This window comes from Pinus tabuliformis, chromosome 8 (genome assembly GCF_031772625.1).
Source record: "Pinus tabuliformis cultivar Carrire ecotype Pingquan chromosome 8, CPIR1, whole genome shotgun sequence".
In the NCBI taxonomy this organism is placed as follows: domain Eukaryota; kingdom Viridiplantae; phylum Streptophyta; class Pinopsida; order Pinales; family Pinaceae; genus Pinus; species Pinus tabuliformis.
This window is the reverse complement of record NC_142294.1, coordinates 962790105-962813675: the sequence shown is the minus strand read 5'-3', so window position 1 is coordinate 962813675 and position 23571 is coordinate 962790105. Positions and strand designations below refer to the sequence as shown.

The 23571-nt window shown below is 40.8% G+C and overlaps 1 protein-coding gene across 1 annotated transcript; it reads left to right on the top strand.

The window, feature by feature from the left end:
* The first annotated feature begins 674 nt into the window (after nucleotides 1-674).
* On the top strand, nucleotides 675-3659 carry CNX3 (cofactor of nitrate reductase and xanthine dehydrogenase 3). The gene is made up of 2 exons (XM_089373141.1): nucleotides 675-1694; nucleotides 2681-3659. Exons 1-2 carry the CDS (start codon nucleotides 1560-1562, stop codon nucleotides 3293-3295), a joined length of 750 nt encoding a protein of 249 aa, XP_089229267.1. The 5' UTR covers nucleotides 675-1559; the 3' UTR covers nucleotides 3296-3659.
* Nucleotides 3660-23571: the final 19912 nt, after the last annotated feature.

Here is a 23571-nt window from a genome sequence, read left to right as displayed (position 1 = left end):
GAGCACTTGCATCTTTTTCTTCCTCTGTCCTTATGTAACTATTAGCGTCTTCAACTCTAGCTTTGATTTCTTTTGGACTATCTTTCCCATTGTTCATTTTTTGTCTTCTATTTGGAAATGTCTGTTTGTTGAGATACTTGTGTATCTATCTGAGTTTGTTTAGAAATTATCACATCCTTGTTTACTGTTATTAATCCTTTCATGTTTTGCCATTCTTGTTTTCTCGTCTTTAGAGCCTCTTGTAACATTGTTACATGTTCTTTTAAAATTCTATTATTTTCCATTAGATATCGGTTTGCAACCATGATCTCTGAAATTTTGCGGTCCCTTTCATGTTCTTTGGCTTTCAAACAAAATCTCCAGCCTTGTTCTAGCTTTCATTAGTTCTTGGACATATAGCTTTGATGACCAAGTAAGAGATGGTATTGTAAATGATTGATTATTTATTTATTTTTTTTTTTTTCTTGATTGGTTTTCTTCTCATTTGTTTCCATTTAAGATTAGCAATCCTATGCCTTAAAATACCCTTATATTACTTTGGGTTGACCCAAATCCATTTTTTATTTTATTTGAAACAATTTTAACTTGACTTTCTTATTTTTGTTTAAAACAATTTTAATTTGACGCAAATGATTTGTTTCCACAAAATCTTTGTCCTCATTTAAGCACAATCCTGATCCTTAAAATGCTCCCCAAAATCTGAAATTTATTTGTTCTTTACACCGTGGCTCTTCGGGCGGTTACCATGTTCTGAAAGTTAACTGCGTCACATTGTTTTGTGCTCAAGCTGCCTCTGCATCTGTGCTCCACGAAACCCTGTTCACGCTGCTTCACACTGCATGTTCACGCTGCCTGTCCTCTGTGCTCACGAACTCTGTCCTAGGTTTTGTGCTGCAGAAAGCGATAGAGGTTGACTGAATGCAGAGAGGTGAACCCTCGTGAAGGAATGCTTTCGTTTTAAAAACCGCTTGTTTCGTTGATCACTTCGGTCACTGAAGGGCGGCGGCCTCTCCGTGTGCGGGAAAATCGCTTCGTTCATATGCCCACTCTTGCAAAGTTCATATTTTGAACAAGAGGAAATAGCTGTGATTAAAATCTGACTAGTTGAAACCCTTATACCATCATACGCTGCAGGGACCCTTTGAATTGATTATTTACCTTACAGTTCGGCCAAAAAAGCGGTATCTCAACTCTAAGCCTGTGATTCCACCGCTCCTCGCTCTGCCTCGCCCCGGCGTCTCCTACAATCAATTGATGTAGCTGCTACCTGCAACCTTTCGCAGTTTTTCAACGAGGGAAGAAAACGGAAACGTTAATAGTTTATAGGATTAAAACCAATGAGTTATAGAAAACTAGACCATCTCTGATTTATTGCTGATATGGTGTAAATAGAGGTATTCTGTTGCCCCTCTCCATAAGAATGACTTCTTGACGAATTCGTGCGTTGAGAGAAACCATTTCATTCCCACTCACGCCTATCACTTCGTTTTCCTCCTGGCTTCCATTATGGCCATTCCGACAGACCTGCGGACAACATGAAAATATTGTTTTAAGTGAAGATGGCACAGATGAGTCCCCTTCATAAGATCATCACAAAAAGATGCTTGAGTAGCTTCCAATTGCCTGTTCAGCTATGGAGTAGATCCGTGAGCCATGTCAGCCAAGTAGATGCTGCCATCGAGGAATTCAATAAGGTCAGGATTAACTTCATATCTTAGCAGACGTCTTAAAACACAAACAATTCATACTGATATTGTTTAGATGTCAAATTTTTACCAGAAATGCAAAATTTGTTAATAAAATGTAAAACCCTCTTTGAGTATGGACATTGAACGGGTATGTTGGTTAAGAATATGTTTTTAATTCTAGGTTACAGCTTCAATTCCAATGCAAGAGAGCATATACATCTTTGTAGACTTTAGTTATCTACACCTTTATAGATTTCAGTTGTAGGTTTTAACACTTACAGTCAAATGGTGGTATGGAAATGGGTCCATGCTCCACAAACAAAGGTTTCATACAACAATATGATATCGGGCTTGACCATATTCTTAAAATTAGATTATCATTTTTATAATATATATGTATAGATATGGCCAGTAAAGTTGTCTGAACTTCTCTGTGAAAAATATTTGTAGTGAGTTGGATGCGGTTGATTGATTGAGAACCCAGATAATTAAAACAGTTCAAAGAGTTCCAAACCTAGGTGGGCAGGACGTGTTTGTGACAAAATACTTTTCAAGTCTAAAACCTAGATGACCTGATAGAGATGCAATGCCCATGTGCATCTGCAATGCCAGAATGAGTTTGCTCTAAAATACTCAAACCTAGCTAGGCTGTAATTGGTGCATTGCACAATTATTTGAGGGAAATTACATGTTTGTCGGTAGTACAGAATTTTGGGTAAAAAATAAAACCATACTTGAGTTATTGTTGTTTTAATATCCTACAGACATATAGTTTCATTCTTACTAATTGTTCCAGGCAATAAAGTGCATGCTTATTAGTGATAAGAATGCTTAATCCTACAGACATATAGTTTCATTCTTACTAATTGTTCCAGGCAATAAAGTGCATGCTTATTAGTGATAAGAATGCTTAATGTGAGAGCACACCAATCATTTTTTCGTTGAGTTTGTTTGATTTTCTCATTGATACTCACTTAATATTTCTGTTTTAGGAGCTGGAACTTGTATTTGGTCAGCCTCCCGCTGCCTTCAACTCTGGCTCTCAATACAATGGAAGCCGAACAGTGGATAATGAATCCATAGAAAGACAATTGGCAGAAAAGAATTCTGCTAAGTTGGTAGAAAAGGGTCACACCCTCTCTCATGTTGACACCCATGGAAAGGCCAATATGGTGGATGTCTCAGAGAAGCCAGGCAGCAAGCGGATGGCTGTTGCTAGTTGCAAGGTTCTCCTCGGGGAGAATGCATTTAGGCTGGTGGCTGCCAATCAGATTGCCAAAGGAGATGTTCTGAGTGTGGCAAAGATTGCGGGGATTTATGGGGCAAAACATACTGCAAACCTCATTCCTCTCTGCCATAATATAATGTTAAGTAAAGTTCAATTAGAATTGCGGCTGAATGAGCATGAACGAGCTGTGGAGATCAAAGGGGAGGTGACTTCAGTCGGCCAGACAGGGGTGGAGATGGAAGCTATGACTGCAGTTTCTGTTGCAGGATTAACAATATATGACATGTGTAAAGCAGTTTCTAAGGATATTCAGATCACTAATATTCAACTGGAAATGAAAACAGGAGGGAAAAGCGGAGAATGGGCCCGAAATCAATAACGCTCATTCTAAGAGTTTTGTTGTGACTTAAGGACATGCAATGGCTTTGGACTCCATATGGACTACTTGCAGCAAATAGCCATCTGATTCTACCTCAGTTTGGGGGTTTCACGCTAATTGTACCACGTGCTTAAATACGTTGGGATTTGGCTAGCAAATTGTGTTTCAGGATCATGCCCGTCCTCTTTGACAATCAATGGGGGCATATTTTGTCGGATTAGCTGTGGTCATGTTTCATATAGAGCAAAAAGGGTTCTTTTAGTTGCTCCAAATATCTTATTTTTCCTTGGTTAAGTAGCTTGTGATTTTGCAAATTATTAACTTTTTGCAACTGTTAATTTCATGATAAGGTTCGTTTACACTTTTTGGCACGGTTTGTTTTTGTGACTTCGCTTTGTGGGCAATATATTACTTCATCAATAATTGTTATGCAAAATGAACATTTTTGAAATGACTTTCTAGAGGGCTTTTGTTTTCTCTTTTCTTTTTGTTTTTTTCCTGTAGGTTTGGAAAATACAACCCTGTGAGTCCCTTAACTCAATTTCTCAATACTCTTACTCATGTAAGCATACAATTATGGCACCGACTATTTAGTATTTTTCCCTGGCACATATAATTTAAAATTTAATAAACAGTACTTCACATTCTAATTTCTTGTTGCAAACTTGATAATCAACCTACATGTTATTTATCTAGACTCTACATCAGTTTATTGGAAAAATTTTCCCAATGTGTGACCCGTCTTGCACGTTCAACAGATGCAGACATGAGTAGCAAGCTAACATGTACACAAGGATATATAATACATTGCAGAAGAAGAATTCAAATTATACCAGACACATGTGGATCAATTTCCGGCGTGGAGGGCCAAATTTGTTGAGGTAGCCAGTGTCTATGAGATGATAAATAATATTATAAAATGCCTTATCTCTGCTATCCTAGGGGTAAATAATGGTTATGGGAGAACAATGATGCTACTCTTCGATGTCATGACTCCTTGGCATTCATTTCAAATTTTCATCCACTCATAGCAGCCATTGGTTGTCTTAAAATTGCAATGGGAGCAGGATTTAGGCTACATACATAAAATAGAAAATTGCCCCTTGTTTATGATGTCCCAACAGCTAACCTCTGATATTTATTAGTGAACCACCAATATTCTCACTATTGTGGCATGTGGTATCTTACCCATTTGTCACTGCTTAGTACTGTAGTATCTTTTTTTCGAAGGAAATCCTTGTGAGTAATCCCAAGGGATGTTTGACCACATTCGAGGATAGCATCCATAATAAACTTGTCGGCTTACGCTAGTGTACCTCACATAGGGGGTTTGAACTGGGCACTTGTTGACATGGAACTAATGAAATGCTCAACAACATTGGTGATACTGGTTGAGCCAATGTTACTAGCATTGAACTGGTTCTGGGAAAACTGGCTGGTCCAATTGGTTCTGGAGCCTTGCCAGTCTGATTGAAGGTTCAGAATCAGAAAAGGCAAATCCCTTACCAAAAAGGCTGGTTCCATATGAGAACTGATCATAAATGTCAAACAGTTTTGTATGAAACCATATAGTCGACAATTGGGACCAGTTGAACTTAACTTTTTTCAAACCAGTAAAATAAAAAATTAAAACACTAATCCTAACCTTAGGGCCCCCTAATGCTATTCAAAGAGGTCCCCACCCTCCATTTGACTCACATAATTCATTTGAGCAATTTGGAGTTTTTGAGCCATGTTTCTTGGGTTGGTTTGGAGGGCTGATTTGGAAAGTCTTTGAGTTGAGTTTGTTGATTTGATATGGAGCTGATTGAGCAAGACCCCTGAATCAAGCAGCATAATCTTGAATGATATTGATCTCTCACTCAATGTTTTTAAAACCGGAACCGGTTTAAACGGGACTGGTTTGGTCTAAATGAACCGGTTTTAGAAAAATACATTAAATAATTAATTTTTAATGAAACAAAACTATTTTTAAGATTTAAAACCGTGATTCCAAGCCAATAGAGACAAAATATGCAAATTTTTCTCATTTATATACCATGTAAAGGTGAATATATCAAAATGGCACCGAGTGCAATACATATCATTGACAAAATAGCAAAATACATAAGCAATGAGGCTCTAAATGGCCTATAAAGTCCAAAAACAATGCTGCAAGCTATGAGGCCTTTGGCCTACTACAAGTCTATAGTGTACACATGATCAATCATCAAGTTCATCACCACTACTAGCCATAGGATCATCATTAGGAACTACATAGACATCATTTGGTTCAGATTCTGAGGATGTCTCACCCTGATTTGCAACCTCAGTAGCAATGCCACCAATAATAATAGAAGTGGACCTAGTGGAAACACGAGTTTGTCGACCTGCACAACTAGTGCCTTCCATTGGTTCTTTGCCTTTCCTTGATGCCGCTACTGATCCTGGTTTTGATGCTGCCACAAAATCTGCTTCATCCCCCGCTAAAGCCATGTCGATATCAAAATTAGCCTCAAACACAGGATCTTCAGTCTCCTCCACCCATTGTGATGTTGGATCAATATCGTCCAACACAATGGGATCTAGATCACGTGTTTTGTTCATCATTTGGTTCCTCCTTAGTCCAAGGTTGTATTGCACGAAAGCAAGATCATTTAACCATTTTTGTTCCAAACGGTTTCTCTTCTTCGTGTGTATGCGCTCAAAAACAGACCAATTGCGCTCACACCCTGAAGCACTACAAGTTTGACTGAGGACTCTAATTGCAAACCTTTGCAATTGAGGGCACTGGCCACCAAATGACTCCCACCAATGTGCTGCAAAGAAAAAGACATTAATTAGTAACTTAGTTTATAATTTGAATTGTAAAGAATGTAAACAATTTTAACTTGAAAAGAAAAACAAATTGGAAATTGGAATTGCTTATCTGGTTGATCCACATCTCTTGCCATCTTTGCCCAGTTTTTGCCAAAGATACCACCTGCCATAGTGAAAACAGTAAGTTGTCTATGTATTTACAACTGGTTTGCATGGGTAGGGACCATGCGCTACCCATGCAGATCAGTTGACCTCCCCATCATGCAGATCTCCTAGCCGATCTTTATAATGATACTTTGGGTTCAAAAAATACCCAGTTGCATGTATAGGACAATGGAGTTGATTGTTCCATCTGTTATCAATGATCTCCCATATACAACCATATTTAGCTAACTCGTCTTTGTAAGTTGCCAATATCTGCTCCTTTCCCTGATCCATAGCCTCATAAATGTAGCCCGTGCCCAATTTTTCCCCATCCACCATCCTTAGCACCTTAACAAGGGGCTCGGTAATTTTCACAAGCTCTATAGACCTTTTCCAAAAATAATTGTCAAACACTTTCTTTTTGGTGTCTTTTCCATCTTGTCTACGAGCCCACCGAGATTCAGACCGTTCTTCAGAAGAAAACATTTTTTGCAAGTTTTTATGTCGACCATTGAGACATTGCAACGTGAGGAAGTGAGTTGCAAATTTCATAATTGCAGGCCTAACAAGCTCTTTGCCCCCAGTGTTTTTCCTCATGAGGCTCAATACCCATGAGTGGTTGTAAATGTATTTTGTAATGCACTTGGCATGCTCTATAGTGTTTTTTACCCACTCCACTTTGCTTATGTTCTCAAGCATGAGGTCTATGCAATGTGCAGCACATTAAGTCCAAAATATGGTCTTATATTTGGACTCAAGCATCTTTCCAGCAAGAACATAGTTTGAGGCATTATCGGTGATGACTTGCACAACATTCAGCTCCCTAACTTCCTGAATAATGTCATCCAAAAGCTCAAATAGAAGAGTTGCATCCTTCGCCTTATCAAATGCATCAACTGATATCCTGCAAAGAAAAAGACATTAATTAGTAACTTAGTTTATAATTTGAATTGTAAAGAATGTAAACAATTTTAACTTGAAAAGAAAAACAAATTGGAAATTGGAATTGCTTATCTGGTTGATCCACATCTCTTGCCATCTTTGCCCAGTTTTTGCCAAAGATACCACCTGCCATAGTGAAAACAGTAAGTTGTCTATGTATTTACAACTGGTTTGCATAGGTAGGGACCATGCGCTACCCATGCAGATCAGTTGACCTCCCCATCATGCAGATCTCCTAGCCGATCTTTATAATGATACTTTGGGTTCAAAAAATACCCAGTTGCATGTATAGGACAATGGAGTTGATTGTTCCATCTGTTATCAATGATCTCCCATATACAACCATATTTAGCTAACCCGTCTTTGTAAGTTGCTAATATCTGCTCCTTTCCCTGATCCATAGCCTCATAAATGTAGCCCGTGCCCAATTTTTCCCCATCCACCATCCTTAGCACCTTAACAAGGGGCTCGGTAATTTTCACAAGCTCTATAGACCTTTTCCAAAAATAATTGTCAAACACTTTCTTTTTGGTGTTTTTTCCATCTTGTCTACGAGCCCACCGAGATTCAGACCGTTCTTCAGAAGAAAACATTTTTTGCAAGTTTTTATGTCGACCATTGAGACATTGCAACGTGAGGAAGTGAGTTGCAAATTTCATAATTGCAGGCCTAACAAGCTCTTTGCCCCCAGTGTTTTTCCTCATGAGGCTCAATACCCATGAGTGGTTGTAAATGTATTTTGTAATGCACTTGGCATGCTCTATAGTGTTTTTTACCCACTCCACTTTGCTTATGTTCTCAAGCATGAGGTCTATGCAATGTGCAGCACATTAAGTCCAAAATATGGTCTTATATTTGGACTTAAGCATCTTTCCAGCAAGAACATAGTTTGAGGCATTATCGGTGATGACTTGCACAACATTCAGCTCCCTAACTTCCTGAATAATGTCATCCAAAAGCTCAAATAGAAGAGTTGCATCCTTCGCCTTATCAAATGCATCAACTGATATCAAAAACATGGTTCCTTGAGGGCAAGAAACAAGGAAATTAATGATAGTGCGGTTCTTTCCATCGGTCCATCCATTTGACATGATGGAACAACTTGTTTTGAGCCATGAATCTTTAAACTCAACCAAATACTCATCAATGGAAGATATCTCTTTTTGCAAAAGAGCTCCCCTCAAGTCAAGCATACTAGGGCCTTTGAAGCCTTTTCCCGCAACTATAACAGAGTCCCACATAGCTTGGTAATAAGGTGAGCGAGCAGCATTAAATGGGATATCTGAACAACACCATCTAGCAAATGTATTGATGAGAAGTTTCTTTGCATTGTTTTTTCCAATGTTGATCCAAAGTGGGTTGAAAACTTGGTTAGGAGGAAGTGGGATTTGAAGAGGCAATGTTGGCAGAAGATGAGAAAAAACTTTGGATGTTTGTTCTCTTGTTCCTTTTGATGGTTGGCCACAAGAAGGATGAACATAGTGAAAAGGGTCATTGGTGGAAGGGATAGAAGTTGAGTCTTGAATCTTATAATCATCATACCCACTCTCTTTCATGGCTTCTAATAATTCCTTCTTCCTTGCAATGTCATCTTGGATGGCCTTCTCCCTAGCCTTATCCTCATAAAACTTTTGAAGCTTGGAAATGTATTCTGCCCTAATAAGACCTAACACTACATTTGGTGCACCACATGGCCTTACTTGGCCTCTTATCCCAGCCAAGTGTTGTTTCAATCTAAGAATACCCCCACCTCCAATAGATTTATGGCATAATTTGCATATCATTTTGCCATAAATTACATCACAATGAGCCCATGCACTGTTCTTTCCTTTTGGAGCCATGTTTGCTTGAAATAATTACAATTTGCAAACAAATTTGCCATTTAAAAAAAAATTGCAGCTAAGCAACATGGAAAACCAAAGCTAAATTTAGGAAAACAAATGCGCATGCAGGCTAAAAAATTTGATAGCATAGAACTAGAGATTTGATAACATAGATGATTGACGTGAGAAGTTTATAAATTTATAACACATAAATTTTTTTAATTAATGGACAGCAATCAAATGAGGAATTTTCAAGTGAAAATCCTTACCTGGAAATGCAAACTAGCTTCCTTAGCCTCCTCTTGAAAATGCCAACTCCACTGACAGCTACAAACTGTCTCCAAAATAGCCCCAACTCCAACTCCAAGATGACTACTCCAGCAAAAACTCAACACTCTCCAAGCTCCCAAACAAACTCACAAACACTCATAAACACTCCAAATCAAATGTAAGAGACAAATGAGAGGGAGAAGGGTCTCTTAAAGGCTTGCAGAGGGTGTTTTTGGAGGGAAAGCACCCTTACTTTCCCTCCAAAACCCCTAAACCTCATTGGAAAAGCCGCTCTGTGGGTCCTCGGTGGGCATGGTAGGTAACCGGCTGGTTTAGGATGGAACTGGCTGGTTTGCTACAAACCGGTCAATTCTGTCCTAAACCGTTCGGTTAGGGCCAAAATCTCGTCAAACAGCCTCCTTAACCGGGTTTTTGCTCCGGTTCCAACCGGTGGCCCTGCTGACCGGCTGGTTAGACCGGTAACTGGTCAGCTAGGTCGGTTTTAAAAAATATGCTCTCATTAGAGTGGGTTGTGGAGATTCAGCCAATGGCATTTAATAGTGAAGAACCTATCTTGGATGGACTTGGAACCACTCTCATGACCAAAGGATCCAAACATTGTTGTTGAAAGGGTACTTTTAGGGCTAGGGAATCAGGTCATTAATCTTGTTTTTGAGTCTAGTCATGTTGTGGATGTAGATGATAAGAATTCAAATGATTCTCTCTTGTGATTAGATTGTAAAGTCTAGATAAGATAAGATAAGATAATTCTATTAATGTCCAATCAATGACCACAAAAGTACGTCAATGGGATTTCCAAGTACAATGATGCCAATACAGATCGGGAGCACCAAAATGTCTCCTATATAAAAAGAAAGATACAAAATTAAACTAAAGCCTAAGACCTATGCTAAAGCATGAGAAACCCACGATTTTGAGTATGGGCGACTGCACCAGGAGAGAGATGTATGGCAGGAAAGGATTTAGGGACTAGAGAATCATGGTCCACTATATATCTCTCTTCTAACATTCGAGGTCAAATGAAAAAAACTCATAATAGAATGATGTCCTTGTAGTATCCTAGGGTAATTTTACCCTTAGTCTTTCTATTATGGCTAGGGTTTCTTCAATCAATTAGACAGATTATATGCCAACAATGCAAATTAATTCGTTTAACAGTGGGTATCACTGAGTAACATAAAGATGTCCAACAACAATAAATATCTCTAGTAACAATATGAGTTCTTAATACACAATGAATTAGGGCTGACTACCTAAGAACAATAATCCACCAAGTTTGCAATGCCAATATTCAATCAATTGGTACTCTAAATAACATTACCTAGTTACCACTACTCCAATTGTAACTCTAACACTATTCAGTTTACTGTCACTACACTAATTATGACTCACTATCTAAGTTCCCTATCTAGCTAAGATAGTGTTTGCTACTAAGGGAGGGTTCAACTTCACTTTACAGAGGTTCGATCCCTTTGTTCCTTCAATGAACGTGCTCTTGTAATTTGACTAACTGCCAAAATTAGGGCTTGAATATGATGATACACTGCCCAACAACTGGTACAACCAAAATATACCACAAAAACAAACTCGCTATTTGGGAAAGGCCTTTCTACTTGTCTTCGGTGCGTAAGAGGGTCTTACTGCAACTCAAACTTTTTTTGACCAAAAAAATCCCTTTCGCTGTCTGAACATAACTCATTGACCAATATAAAATCACAGAGGTTAGCTTCCATGCTTTCGCTAAAACAAAAACTGAGCTTCTCCAAGAGAATATGTTGTGCCAGAAGAAGAAATCAAGGATTCTAGTTTCCTAAAATGCTTCGGTTTGTTTTTCCTCAAGCCTTGCAACTAGACTGGTCTACGACTCTGTCGCCAGATTGAATTGCAACCCTGTGGCTGTGGCCCTGCGGTTTGCAACCTCAGACCTTCAAATCTTTCGCAGCTCAAATCTCTGTGCCTCAGAAAATGACTTGCTGTTTTGTTTTGACCAAACAAGTTATCATGCAGAGGACCATGTCTCAATATGCCAAATCAGACCAAAATTGTCCAAGAATATTAAGCTGTAGAAGGCAGAGAAAAAGGGGTGTCTAGGTAGGGTGGGATCAACTCCAACGAAACTAGATGGGGAGATTAACTAGGGTGGGATCACATCCACCAAAACTAATAAAATAGAAGGGGTCTTAAAACTGTGAAATATTAATATTGTTGCAATTATTGGTTATTATTCACCTATCAAATTTGATTATTTGTATCCTGTAATTTCTTTGTGGCAAATGCTGAATAAAACACTACTGCAGTTTGCAACTTCACAGAAAATAAATAAACCACAAGAACTGATAAATTATTGCACACACACACAAATAATGAACATTGATATTTTTGGACAAATGTCCCTGGAAAGCCCCTAGTGTGGGGAAAACCAGTTCTGCAGATGAGGGTTTATCATTAATAAATCTTCAACAATTGAGAATTACATAGACTACTTGCCTCTCACTAGAAAAGCTTCGACAATATCTTTACTCCACTTATATTGTCCAAATCAAACCTCTGCAACAAAATTGGCTCTCCTTTGTGCAATTCGCACCTCCTTCCAACTACACACACTGGCAAAACTGGAAATATGTATAACCTCTCCTGGAACTCGCACTGCCTTCAGAAATTCGTTTCGACAATATTCTCTATCTCCAGCGACTCGCTAGAGCAACTCACACTTCCTTCGGCAGTTGTCTCTCGCACTTGGAAATCAAACTGTTTCCCAACAATTTGCACTGGCTAATGCGGCCTCCTTCCTTCTCTCGGAATAACTGGAATCTTCGTGAAGAATTTTCTTGTTGAAACCTGTTGCTAGTGTCCTCCACGCTATCACTACGCCCTATCACTGCAAATTTGTGTCTCTGATGTGTTCTCCAAATGCCCATCGATTTCCTCTTATAATCTCTTGTTGAGCAATCAACGACCATGATCTAATCTCAATCAATGGCTAAGATCATCTTGACCCCATCAAATGACTTTTCTAGAAGTCACTAGAGGAAAATTGATTTACCTCAATTAATCCTGATTAATTAAGCCATTTCCCTAAGTTAGACTTAGGAAAATTAATAAACTAGCTAATTAATTCTAATTAAGGTAATTTTCCTTAGAAATTTTTTCTGGGTATTGGAGAAAATTAATCCACTGTGTTCCTTAACCTCATGGACACCATTTGAGACTAGAACACCTGTCCGAGCTACATAAACTAACACTCCCTCTAAGTGAGGAAGGTGTTTTGCATAACACCCATTTTGTCTCCAAAGAAAATGAATCTCGCCTTCCAGAAAGCCTTTGTCAGTATATTTGCTACCTGCTCATCTATGGGTATGTACTTTAGCTGAACAATCCTGCACTGCACACAATCCTTAATGAAGTGGTACCTGATGTCTATATGCTTGGACCAGTTGTTAAACACCAGATTCTTTGACAACCTGATGCAACTGTGATTTTCAGAGTGTATCATTGTCGTCTCAACCCTCTGACCAAACAAGGCTACTAGAAGCTTCCAAAGCCATATAGCCTCACTTGTAGCCATGCTTGCTACTATGTACTTTGCCTCTGTAGGACTTAGTGCCACAGACTTCTACTTCCGACTGCACCAAGAAACAACCCCTGATCCCATGCTAAAGCAACACCCCAAAGTGCTTTTCCGATCCACTATATTACCTGCCCAGTCTGCATCAGTATAGCTAACCAACCTGACACCATCACCTTAAGCATATTTGATGCCATACACAATAGTGCCGCACAAATACCTCAACACATGTTTTGCTGCCATCCAATACGCTCTCTTCGGTTCCACCATGAACTGACTGAGAGATTTTATTGCATAGGATATATCTGGCCTAGCATTGACCAGATACATGAGAGAGCCAATCAACTCTCTGTGCAAGGTGGGGTCTACATCCTTCTCCCTAGATGCGTCTACCTTCCTCCATTTTGTGGTCGTGGGTGTAGACATGGCTCTACAATCTTCCATCTCAAACCTCCTCAGGATCTTGATGCAATATTTCCCTTGCCCAAGGAAAATCTCTCCATCTATCTACCACACCTCCATGCCTAGAAAGTAGTGCATAAGCCCCAAATCCTTCATCTCGAACTCAATTGCAAGATCCCTCTTGCACTCCTCTATGAGCCCTAGTGAACCTGTAAGAAACAAGTCGTCCACATATAGAACAAGAATGAGAACCTCACCCCCAACCACCAAGTAGTAGAGGTTTGCATCTGCTTCACTCTTCACGAAGCCCGCGGCTTGCAAGTACCTGTCAATGCATTCATACCATGCCCTGAGAGCCTACTTAACCCTGTACAAATCTCTCTTCAACCTGCACACGTGGGTCTCTCTGTTGTGTGTTACGAAGCCCTCTGGTTGTTCAATGTACACTTCCTCCTCCAACTCACAATTTAGGAACGTTGTCTTGACATCTATTTGATGGCTCTGCCATCCCATCTATGCTGCTAATGAGATCACAACTCATATAGAAGTATACCTGGCCACAAGAGTGAATGTCTCCTCATAGTCTATTCCCTCCTTGTGAAAGAACCCCTTGGCCACGAACCTTGCCTTGTATTTTTTGATACTGCCATCTACACCATGCTTGATCTTGAAGATCCAGGTTTATCCAACCACTGCCTTGTTAGTTGGTCTCGGTACAACCTCCCACACATTGTTCTGCATGATTGTGGTATACTCCCCAACCATCGCATCCCCCCACACTTGTTGTTGTGGCCCCCTGATAGTTGGAAGGTTCAGTATCTACCAACTGACTGACCAACGCCATGTAGCCAGTGTAGCCAGTGTACCTCTCTGGTTGTTTCTGATGCCCACTGCCTATTGTAGGAGCTCCCACAAACTCCTGAGTATCTCTGAGTGTCTGTTGAGCCTCACAGTTCTTCTCGCCAATCGTAGAAGAAGGAATATCCACCTCTATGCCCTCTTGATGCATCTCCCTGATCTGCTGCATTTGTTGCTCATACTCTTTGAAGTCTTAGGAACTTCTACACCTAAGCTAGTGCTTGTACTGGTCACTATACTCATGCTCTGCTGCCCTTGATCCCACTACTCAACTCTAGGAGCTTCTATTGGCTGCTCACTCTGATCATCAACTACTAGCAAATTTTTGGATCTTCTGTATGCCTTGTCCTTTAGGAACCAAACATCTTTCCTGACAATAATCCTCCTGGCCCATGGAATAAAAATATGATATGCCTTAGAGGTCTCGTTGTACCCAACAAAGTACCCTCTCTTTGCAGTTTGATCTAGCTTGGAACGCGAGTCTCCCAGAATGTGACAATATGCCAGGCTGCCAAATATCCTAAAGTGACTGACATCTGGCCTCTTCCTTGTGAATTCCTCCTCTAGGGTCATCTTCCCTAGCACTCTATGTGGGACCTTGTTCTGTATGTAAACTACCGTACTACATGCCTTTGCCCATAAATAGCGTGGCGAATCTTAGTTATACAACATCTCTATCGCTACCTTCGAAATAGAACGATTCTTCCTCTCAGCAACCCCATTCTGCTGTGGGTTGTATTATGGAAGGAACTGTCCACTCTCTCTTGATTCTTTCATTGGTACATAACTCTTTGAACTGTTTTTCCGTGTACTCACCTTCATTGTCTGGCCGAAGAACCTTGATCTTCCTGCAAGTTGCATTCTCAACTAGAGATTTGAACTCCTGAAAGCGACTGAAGACCTCATCCTTGGTCTTCAGGAAGTATATCCAGGTCTTCCTAGAGAAATCATCAATAAAAGTAGCAAAGTACTCGTATCCCCTGAGAGACTTCGTAGACATCGGCCCACATATATCTGAATGCACTAAGTCAAGAATACCCTACAATCTCATGTCACTCTTTGGAAAAGTTGCTTTTGCAAACTTCCCCAACATACACCCTTTGCAAATATTGTCATGCTCCGTGGTCACCTCTAGAACCCCTGTCACCATCTCACGAAGCAATCTAAGTGCTCCCTGATGTATATGCCCCATACTCCTATGTGATAGCTCCCCTTGATCCCTCAGATTGTTGCTACTAACTAGTGCCTTAGGAGTGTCCATTTGCAACTTGTATAACCAACTGCTCCTAACTTCAATCGCTATAGGTGATTTCCAATCCTTGTGCTTCAATAGCACTTGTGCCCCTCTAAAGAGAGTATCGTGCCCTTTATCTTGAAGGATAGATACAAAAATCAAGTTCATACCCAAGCCTAGCACATGCAACACATCATGAATCAGAATTGGCTTGCCATTCTCCCTCTGAAACAGAACAATCCCTCTTGCAACTGGGTTGCATTTGGACTTGTTCCCCATATGGATTTGAAATTTGATGTCCTCCTCCTTATAGTTGGAGAAGTAACCGCTAACTCCTGTCATGTGGAATGACGCCCCACAGTTTATATACCAAACTTCCTGTGAGGTTGAGTTAGATAGGCAAGCAATCAAAGCGAATTCTTGATCCATCTTGTTGGAGAGCTCATCTGCACTTGCTAAAGCTGTTGTCTGCTTCTTGCCCTTCTTCTCAGTCTTCTTCCTTTGTGGACAATTGTTGACATAGTGGCCGAACTCGTGACAGCCATAGCATTTGACCTTGGAAAGGTCCTTCTTCTTCTTCTCACCTTTTTGGGTTTCGCCCCATGCTGGACTCCTTATTCGCTTTTCCTTTCTCGGCTAGGGCCACGTTCTCTTATTGCTCCTCACTCTTCTGAGTCCTATTACTGCTGCCACTGACAAGATTGAGGCTCAACTCCTCCTGGGTGAAATCGCTCCATAATCAATCCCAACCTTGTAAGGTGTCTCGTCCATTGATCACTTGGACAAATACATCCCATTGCTTCGTAAAGCCATTCAGGGCTATATGCTCTATCTCTTCATCATCTAGTTTATCTCCCACTGCAAATAACTCGTCCTTTACCAATCTAAGTCTGTTAAGGTAGCTAGTAGCATTTTCACCTTTGTGCATCTTTGTATTTCTCAACTTTTCTTTGAGAAGTAGTTTCCTGTTGGTGGTAGCATCCTGGAATAGTTTCAAAATTGTGTCCCACATTTTCTTTGTTGTATCCAACTCAACAATATGTGAAACTATATGGTCCTTGACTCCATCAAGAATTATCCTCCATGTTTTGACATCTTCCTTCTGGGTTGTTGAAAGTTGTGTTGGATCCATTGGAATAGCTATCACACTAGTCGTATAATCCTTGAGACCATTTTCTTCCAACAAGAAGGAAATTATGGCTTTCCATATGCCATAGTTTGAGGCTCGTCCAATTTGTCTTGATATCTCAAACCCGTTGAGGCCATTTTACAAACCCTTGGAAATCAGCGAAACCCAGATAAACAGAAGAAATTGAACTGGGTTTTAAACCCTTGGCTTTTCTCTTCTTGTACCTAAGCAGAGCCTTCTTTTGTTCTTTGATTTGCTCTAATACCATGTGAAGTTTTAACATTGTTGTAGTAACTGGTTATTATTCTCCTATCAAATTTGATTATGCGTCTTCTGCAATTTCTTTGCGACAAATATTGAATAAAACACTACTGCAACTTCACAGAAAATAAATAAATCATAGGCACTGGGAAAATATTGTACACACATACAAATAATGAACACCGATATGTTTGGACAAATTGTTGGAAATATTAAGTGGGGGGATGAACCAATATTTCTTTCAATTGTTATATTATGCCAGTTGATATTTTTATCACAAGTTAAACCAGAATACAAGAAATAGAATAAAAAATAATTTTATTGATGAAGATAGTGAGGACTCCAATCCTCTTTTACAAAAACACAAGCCCCAGCTTGTACAACAAAATCTCTGACTCCTCAAGGCTCCAACCTTGAACAAGTCCTAGCACCAACTTGGTCAAAATGAGGACTCCAATCCTCTCAACAAATCCAAGCACCAACTTGGTCAAAATGAGGACTACAATTCTCTTAGGCTCCAACCTTTCCAAATAGACTTCAAAATCAACTTCTGCAAGATGTCTCCAAAATAAGTTCCAAATATACTTCAGAAAGGTCTACAAGTCCTTCCCAAACCTGCTCCAAGAGTGCTTCAAGTCTTGCTTCAACAAGGCTTCCAAAGGCTACTCCAACAAAGTCTTCAAGTTTGCTTCAACAAGTGTTAAAATTGGCAACTAGGGCCAAACTCCATGTGGGTCATCTTATTTATGGCAGCTGATGTTTTTCTTGGATTCCTCTCATCGAGAGGTGTATGATTGAACTAAAGATCATCCGATTTCGACATGTATTCATGGAGATATGAATTTATTTGTGTTATGTGACAATTCGTCAAGGTCGGCTAGCAACCAAATTACCCCAACTTATCCTCAACGTTTTATTATAAATAGAAGAGGTCTTCAAGTCATTTTGACACTCATCTCTTGTGATCTCACTCTCCACTTGTTTGGGTTTTGGTGGGAGGTGAGGTCTAAACGATAGCCCTATATGCATTCCTAAAGGAGGAGACATAGTCACAGTATTGGAGGTGCCCTAGCTGCAGTTAAACATGCCCTAGCCGCAGTCAAGGAGGAGGCCTAATTAGTAGTGAAGTGCAAGCTCTAAACACTGAAGGCTTTCTATACGTTGTCTAAGGGAGCTTCATTACAAATCAAAGGAGGCCCTAATTCTCTGTCCTAGAGGGAGACCTAACCGCAGTAAAGGAGGCCCATTCACAACTGAAGGAGAAGCTCTCTTACGCTATCCTAAATGCCCTAGCCGTGGGTCATGAAGTGACCTTAACTCGCTGTCACAGGAGACCCTCAAACGCAGCAAAAAGGAGACCCAGATCCGCACCACAGAGAGGGCATCTATTTAGGGTTTGACTGCTACCTCAGATGGGTATAAGGAGCAGAAGAACCCAGGCTAGTCTCATGGCAATACGTATGATCTCAGATCTAAGGAATGCATGACAAGAGGACACAAGGAATTTTGTGCTAGTATCATTCTCGGCATACCTGTAAATTAAAGGAGCAGTCAAGATAGATCTCGGTTGGATGGAGAAGAAAAGACTTCGGATGAGGACGTTGTATTAATATGAATTCTGGGCTAGATTCATTCTCGGCATAGTCATAATTCTTGTGATGTAAATCTTGGCATTTCTGTGAATGGAGTCTTACTATCTTGGCATAGTTAGTCTCACAGTATACGGATCTGCCTCCTTGCAATCTTGATATGTATATCAATGATATCACAACAGATCTGCTAATAGTCTCTATATATATGTGTGTATGTATCTGTGCTCCTTCCTGGTTACAATATTGGTGAAAGTTAAGTCGCAGCCCTAATCTCATTGACCATCACAATCTCGGTGCAATGACAGGGAGCAATATCATAGTCTGCTCCATAGATCAATATTCTTACACAGTTAAGAGGATTGCTAGTGTTGTTGCATTGGTGATGTTTTGAAGACATTCTCTTCAGTGTTGCTGTGTGCTAGGCCACAGGCCATAGCACCATAGCAAGGGTTACCTTGGGACTGCTATCTTAGGAGTGTTTGGAGATTGTTCAGATCAACCATTCATCACAGTCAAGGGAGTTTGAGGCTGCAACTAGAATTGCTGAGCAACTAGCAATTTGAGGAATGTTGCATCAGGATATGCTTCAGCATGATTGAAGGCTGTCATAATGATGTACCTTCTACTGTTGTCATAAAATCTCAGATTTATGTATTTGTACTATCTCTCTCTTTGCTGAACTATTGAAGAATATAAAAGAATTGATGAAGGGTTTCCCCACATTGGGGTTTGTCCATGGCTGGTGCCACATCTTGTGTTCTCGTGTTTTGGCTTATCTTCTTCTATTTATGTTTATGTTCTATCTGCACTTTACTATCATGCCGATGTGATTGCTAATTTGAATATTGTCATTGAGCTAATATGAATAATTGAAGTAAATTGCTCTAAGCATAGAACATACTCAAATTTAACAACAAGGCTTCCAAAGATTGCTCCAACAAAGGCTTCAAGTTTGCTTCAATGAGGCTTCAAGATTGCTTCAATAAGGCTTCTAAAGGCTGCTCCAACAAAGGCTTCAAGTCTGCTTCAACAAGACTTCTAAAGGTCGCTCCAACAAAGGTTTCAAGTCTGCTAGAAAAATGTCTCCAAGTCTGCACATGAATGTCTTCAAGAAGGCTACTCTAAAAAAGGCTCCAGAAGTGATTTCCCTCAAACCAACTCATGTCTGCTACAGGTGGCCTCAAGAGTGCTTTAGTAAGTCCTCCAAAGGACTGCTTTAAGCTTGTTTCAAAATAGCCTTTTTCAAGCTCCAAACTGATCTAGAACAGTGCAACAAAAACACAGGTCCGAATTGAGGCTTTAGGCCGAATTTTAGAGATCTGAGATATCACAGTGGGGGCCGAAATTCCGTGTTATCATAGGGCTGAAGTCTCCTCCTTCACAGGGCCGAAATATGTGTTACCACAGGGTCGAAATTCGTAGGTTACAGTCACAGGTCCGAGGTCTATAATAGGCTTAGCTAGAGGATTAATCTCAGTTTGTTAAGAGGCCAAACCTGGGCTTTACGACAAGTCTGAAATAGGCCGAGTTTTAGGCCAGATTTAGTCCTAGTAATGCTCCAAAAACAGTTCAGAAGATGCGACAAAAGGAGAACAAATTCCAACAGAAAAGCACCAAGAATCCATAACCAGAAAAAGAGATGGAATCCACATCTTGTTCCTGCAATCAGCTCCTAGGTTCATGAGATATGAACCCTCATACTTCTTCTCCACAAATCCAAATAGTCTATGTCTCCTTGGCTGAGTTGGATGATAAAATGAGGATGAATGGTGCCTTATTTATACTAATCTTATCATGCATTGAATCAACATGTCTGTGTTGAAATTTCTAAGTATTACCCGTTAGAAATTTTATATGTATTTTCTGGTTTATTTCGCCTATTTGCTTAATTACTAACAAGTTATTTAACCATATAAAGACTGAAATAAACACAATACAGTCTCAACCATCTACAGATCAACCGCTGAAAGAAATAGACAAACACACAAGTGACACCGTTATTTTTGGACAATCGTCCCTGGAAAAACCCAACCTGGGAAAACCGGAGCAACAATTCTGAGAGTTATTTTATTATGTTGTCTATCTAAGTAAAACTGGGTGCCAAACTGGCTCACCCGACAGAGAAAATAATCGGGGAGTTATACCTCTATACGGAAGCAGATATTCAGAAAATCTGCCCCACGAAACCCTCTCTAGCACAACTAAAGCATTGCGTTAGCCCTCTTGGCCTTTGCGTCATCCTGAAAACCCCCTGTGTCATCTCTCTGAGGCTCTGTGCAACCTCTCTGGCTCTCTGCGTCATTCTAACAACCTCTGCGTGGATTACGCAGGCCCTCCTGGCCTCTGCGCTATCCTGCTAGCCTCTACGTGTCTCCCTCTGGCTTTTGCGTCTGCCTCTCTACCTCTGCGCTAGTCTTTCGACACTATATCTGCCTCTCTGTCGCGTACTCACTGCCCCTTGCTGCAAACTAATCATTGATTCGACTTTTCTTAGCAAACCCTGCTCTAGAAAATCGAATGACTGATCACTTAAGTGTCTTCTCCAACTGACCCTCAAGCCTCTTCATACTTTTCTTGTTGGTCCTTCAATGACTGATATTACATCTCTAATCAACGCCTAAGATTAGATTTGGCTTGATCCATGTCCTTTAGAACCTTCTAACCCAGTTTTATATTAATACTCATTAACAATTTATTTTTCCTAACTTAGGAACTCCATTAAAAATATTAATTATTTTAATATCTCCTTCACTGGGTAGAATTTTCCCAAACCATTTTTGGGTCTTGGAGATCTCATGTGCTTTAGCCTCTCCACCAATTTTCATGGCTAGAGAACATCCGATGCTACCCCAAATCAACACTTTCTCTTAGCAAGGACTGTGCTGTAGTAATACTCCACCACTGAGCATCACCCTGATTATACGGCATCGGTACCTGTGCTGATGCTAGGCCTCCCCGCCCAACATCCTCTGCACTGCTGCATCCTATACTGCTGCCCATGGCTCTGCCATTGCCACTACTACATATGTACGACAACTCCCTCTACATCCGTGCTGCTGCTGGTCCTTTCACCCAACACTGCATCTGTACTACATTTCTCTATCATCATGTTGCATCGTGCTACTGCTACTGCTGCTGCACTGCAACCCAGTCACTCTCTCTGCTGCTATCCTATGCTCCCTCTGCCGCCTCTGCATTGCTGCAACATCTCTGTGCCTCTTGAACCGCTGCAAACCTCTCTGTGCCATCTTGCATTGCTGCAACCTCCTCTGTGCCTCTCGCATTGCTGCAACCCTCTCTGCGTTGCCTGGGACTGCTGCACTGTAGCACTCTCTGCCGCTTCATCCGCATCCATTTCTATCGACATCCGCCATCCTACTACTCTCACTTCGGGGCTCCTGTAGCTAGGTATGATCCGAGAGTTTAGGTGCCTCAAGGATCCTACCCCTCATCATTCGTAGTCTTCTTGACTACAGCTCAATGTCTCCCCACCTCTTCTTTAGAGGTACATGAGCACTCATGGCACAATCGTCTTCATTGCCCATGCTGCCCCTCTTTTGGACTCCCTCTGAGTCTCGACTTCCCTCCTGGAAGTTCTTTCCTAGACTCCCTTTGAGTCTCGATTTCTCTCCTAGAAATCCTCCTGCTAATCGTCAAATCGCACCTCTCCGATCTCCTATGCTCTTGCACACTGATCTGGATTCCTTGGCTAGAAATACGCCTAGGTAGCAACTCCTTCTATCTTGGTTTTGCACCGTTAGGTACTGTTCTATCTCGGAAGCAACAACACCCCACTAGCTTCACTCCTCGCAATCTGCCCACAGTGTCCTATGCCCTAGTAACTGAAGCACTGAGCCTTTAAGCTTTGCGCAATCCCGAGAAGGCTAATTTGCTCCTTTGGCCAACTACGTCAACCCCCCTGGTCTCTGCGTGGCTCTTGGTGAGCCCCTTCTACCTTCTCTTGCCTCTGTGCTTGTCTCTCTTTGGCTCAAACTGATGACGCAGGCTTTATGCATCAACACTTTTCTGCTGCTTTTTGCCTAAGAACAACTTCTGTCACTCAGGACAGCTGTCTCTGCTGCAAATTCTTTGATTCAGCTGGCACCTTCAACTCTCCTGTGATCTGCAATGCTCTGATACCATGTTGAAATTTCTAAGTGTTACCCATTAAAATTTTTATCTGTATTCTCTAGTTTATTTCGCCTACTTGTTTAATTACTAACAAGTTATTTAACCATATAAACACCGAGATAAACACAATATAGTCTCAACCATCTACAGATCAACAACTGAAAGAAATAGACAAACACACAAGTGACACCGTTATTTTTGGACAATCGTCCCCGGAAAAACCCAACTTGGGAAAACCAGTGTAACAATTCTGAGAGTTATTTTATAATGCAGTCTATCTGAGTACAACTGGGTGCCAAACCGGCTCACCCGACAGAGAAAATAATCCGATAGTAATACCTCTCTATTCGGAAGTAGATATTCATAAAATCTGCCCCACGAAACCCTCTCCAACACAATTGAAGCACTGCGTCAGCCCTCCTGGCCTCTGCGTCAGCGTAAAAACCCCCTGCGTCAGCTCTCTGAGGCTTTGTGTACCCTCTCTTGCTCTCTACATCACTCCAGCAGCCTCTGCATGGATGACGCAGGCCCTCTTGGCCTCTGTGCTGTCTCTGCTAGCCTTTGCGTGTCTCCCTCTGGCTTCTACGTCTGCCTCTCTGCCTCTGCGCTAGTCTTCTGGCACTATCTCTGCCTCTCTGTCTCGTACTCACTGCCCCTCGCTGCAAACTGATCACTGATTCGACTTTTCTTAGCAAACCCCGCTCTAGAAAATCGAATCACTGATCACTCTGGTGTGTTCTCCAACTGACCCTCAAGCCTCTTCTTATACTTTTCCTGTTGGTCCTTCAACGGCCGAGATTACATCTCTAATCAATGACTAAGATTAGATTTGGCTTGATCCATGTCCTTTAGAACCTTCTAACCTAGTTTTATATTAATAACCATTAATATTTTATTTTTCGTAAGTTTAGACTTAAGAATTCCATTAAAAATATTAATTATTTTAATATCTCCTTCACTGGATAGAATTTTTCCAAACCATTTTTGGGTCTTGGAGATCTCATGTGCTTTAGCCTGTCTGCCAATTTTCATGGCTAGAGCACATCTAATGCTACCCCAAATCAACAGTTTGTTGGGGTGAGGGCTGACTTGATCATAAGGAGGC

Excerpts from the sequence above, each read along its gene's own strand:
- CNX3 (XM_089373141.1), top strand. The coding sequence starts at position 1,560 with ATGGCACAGATGAGTCCCCTTCATAAGATCATCACAAAAAGATGCTTG. Across the intron at positions 1,695-2,680 it reads CCATCGAGGAATTCAATAAG|GAGCTGGAACTTGTATTTGG; the intron begins GTCAGGATTAAC and ends TTTCTGTTTTAG.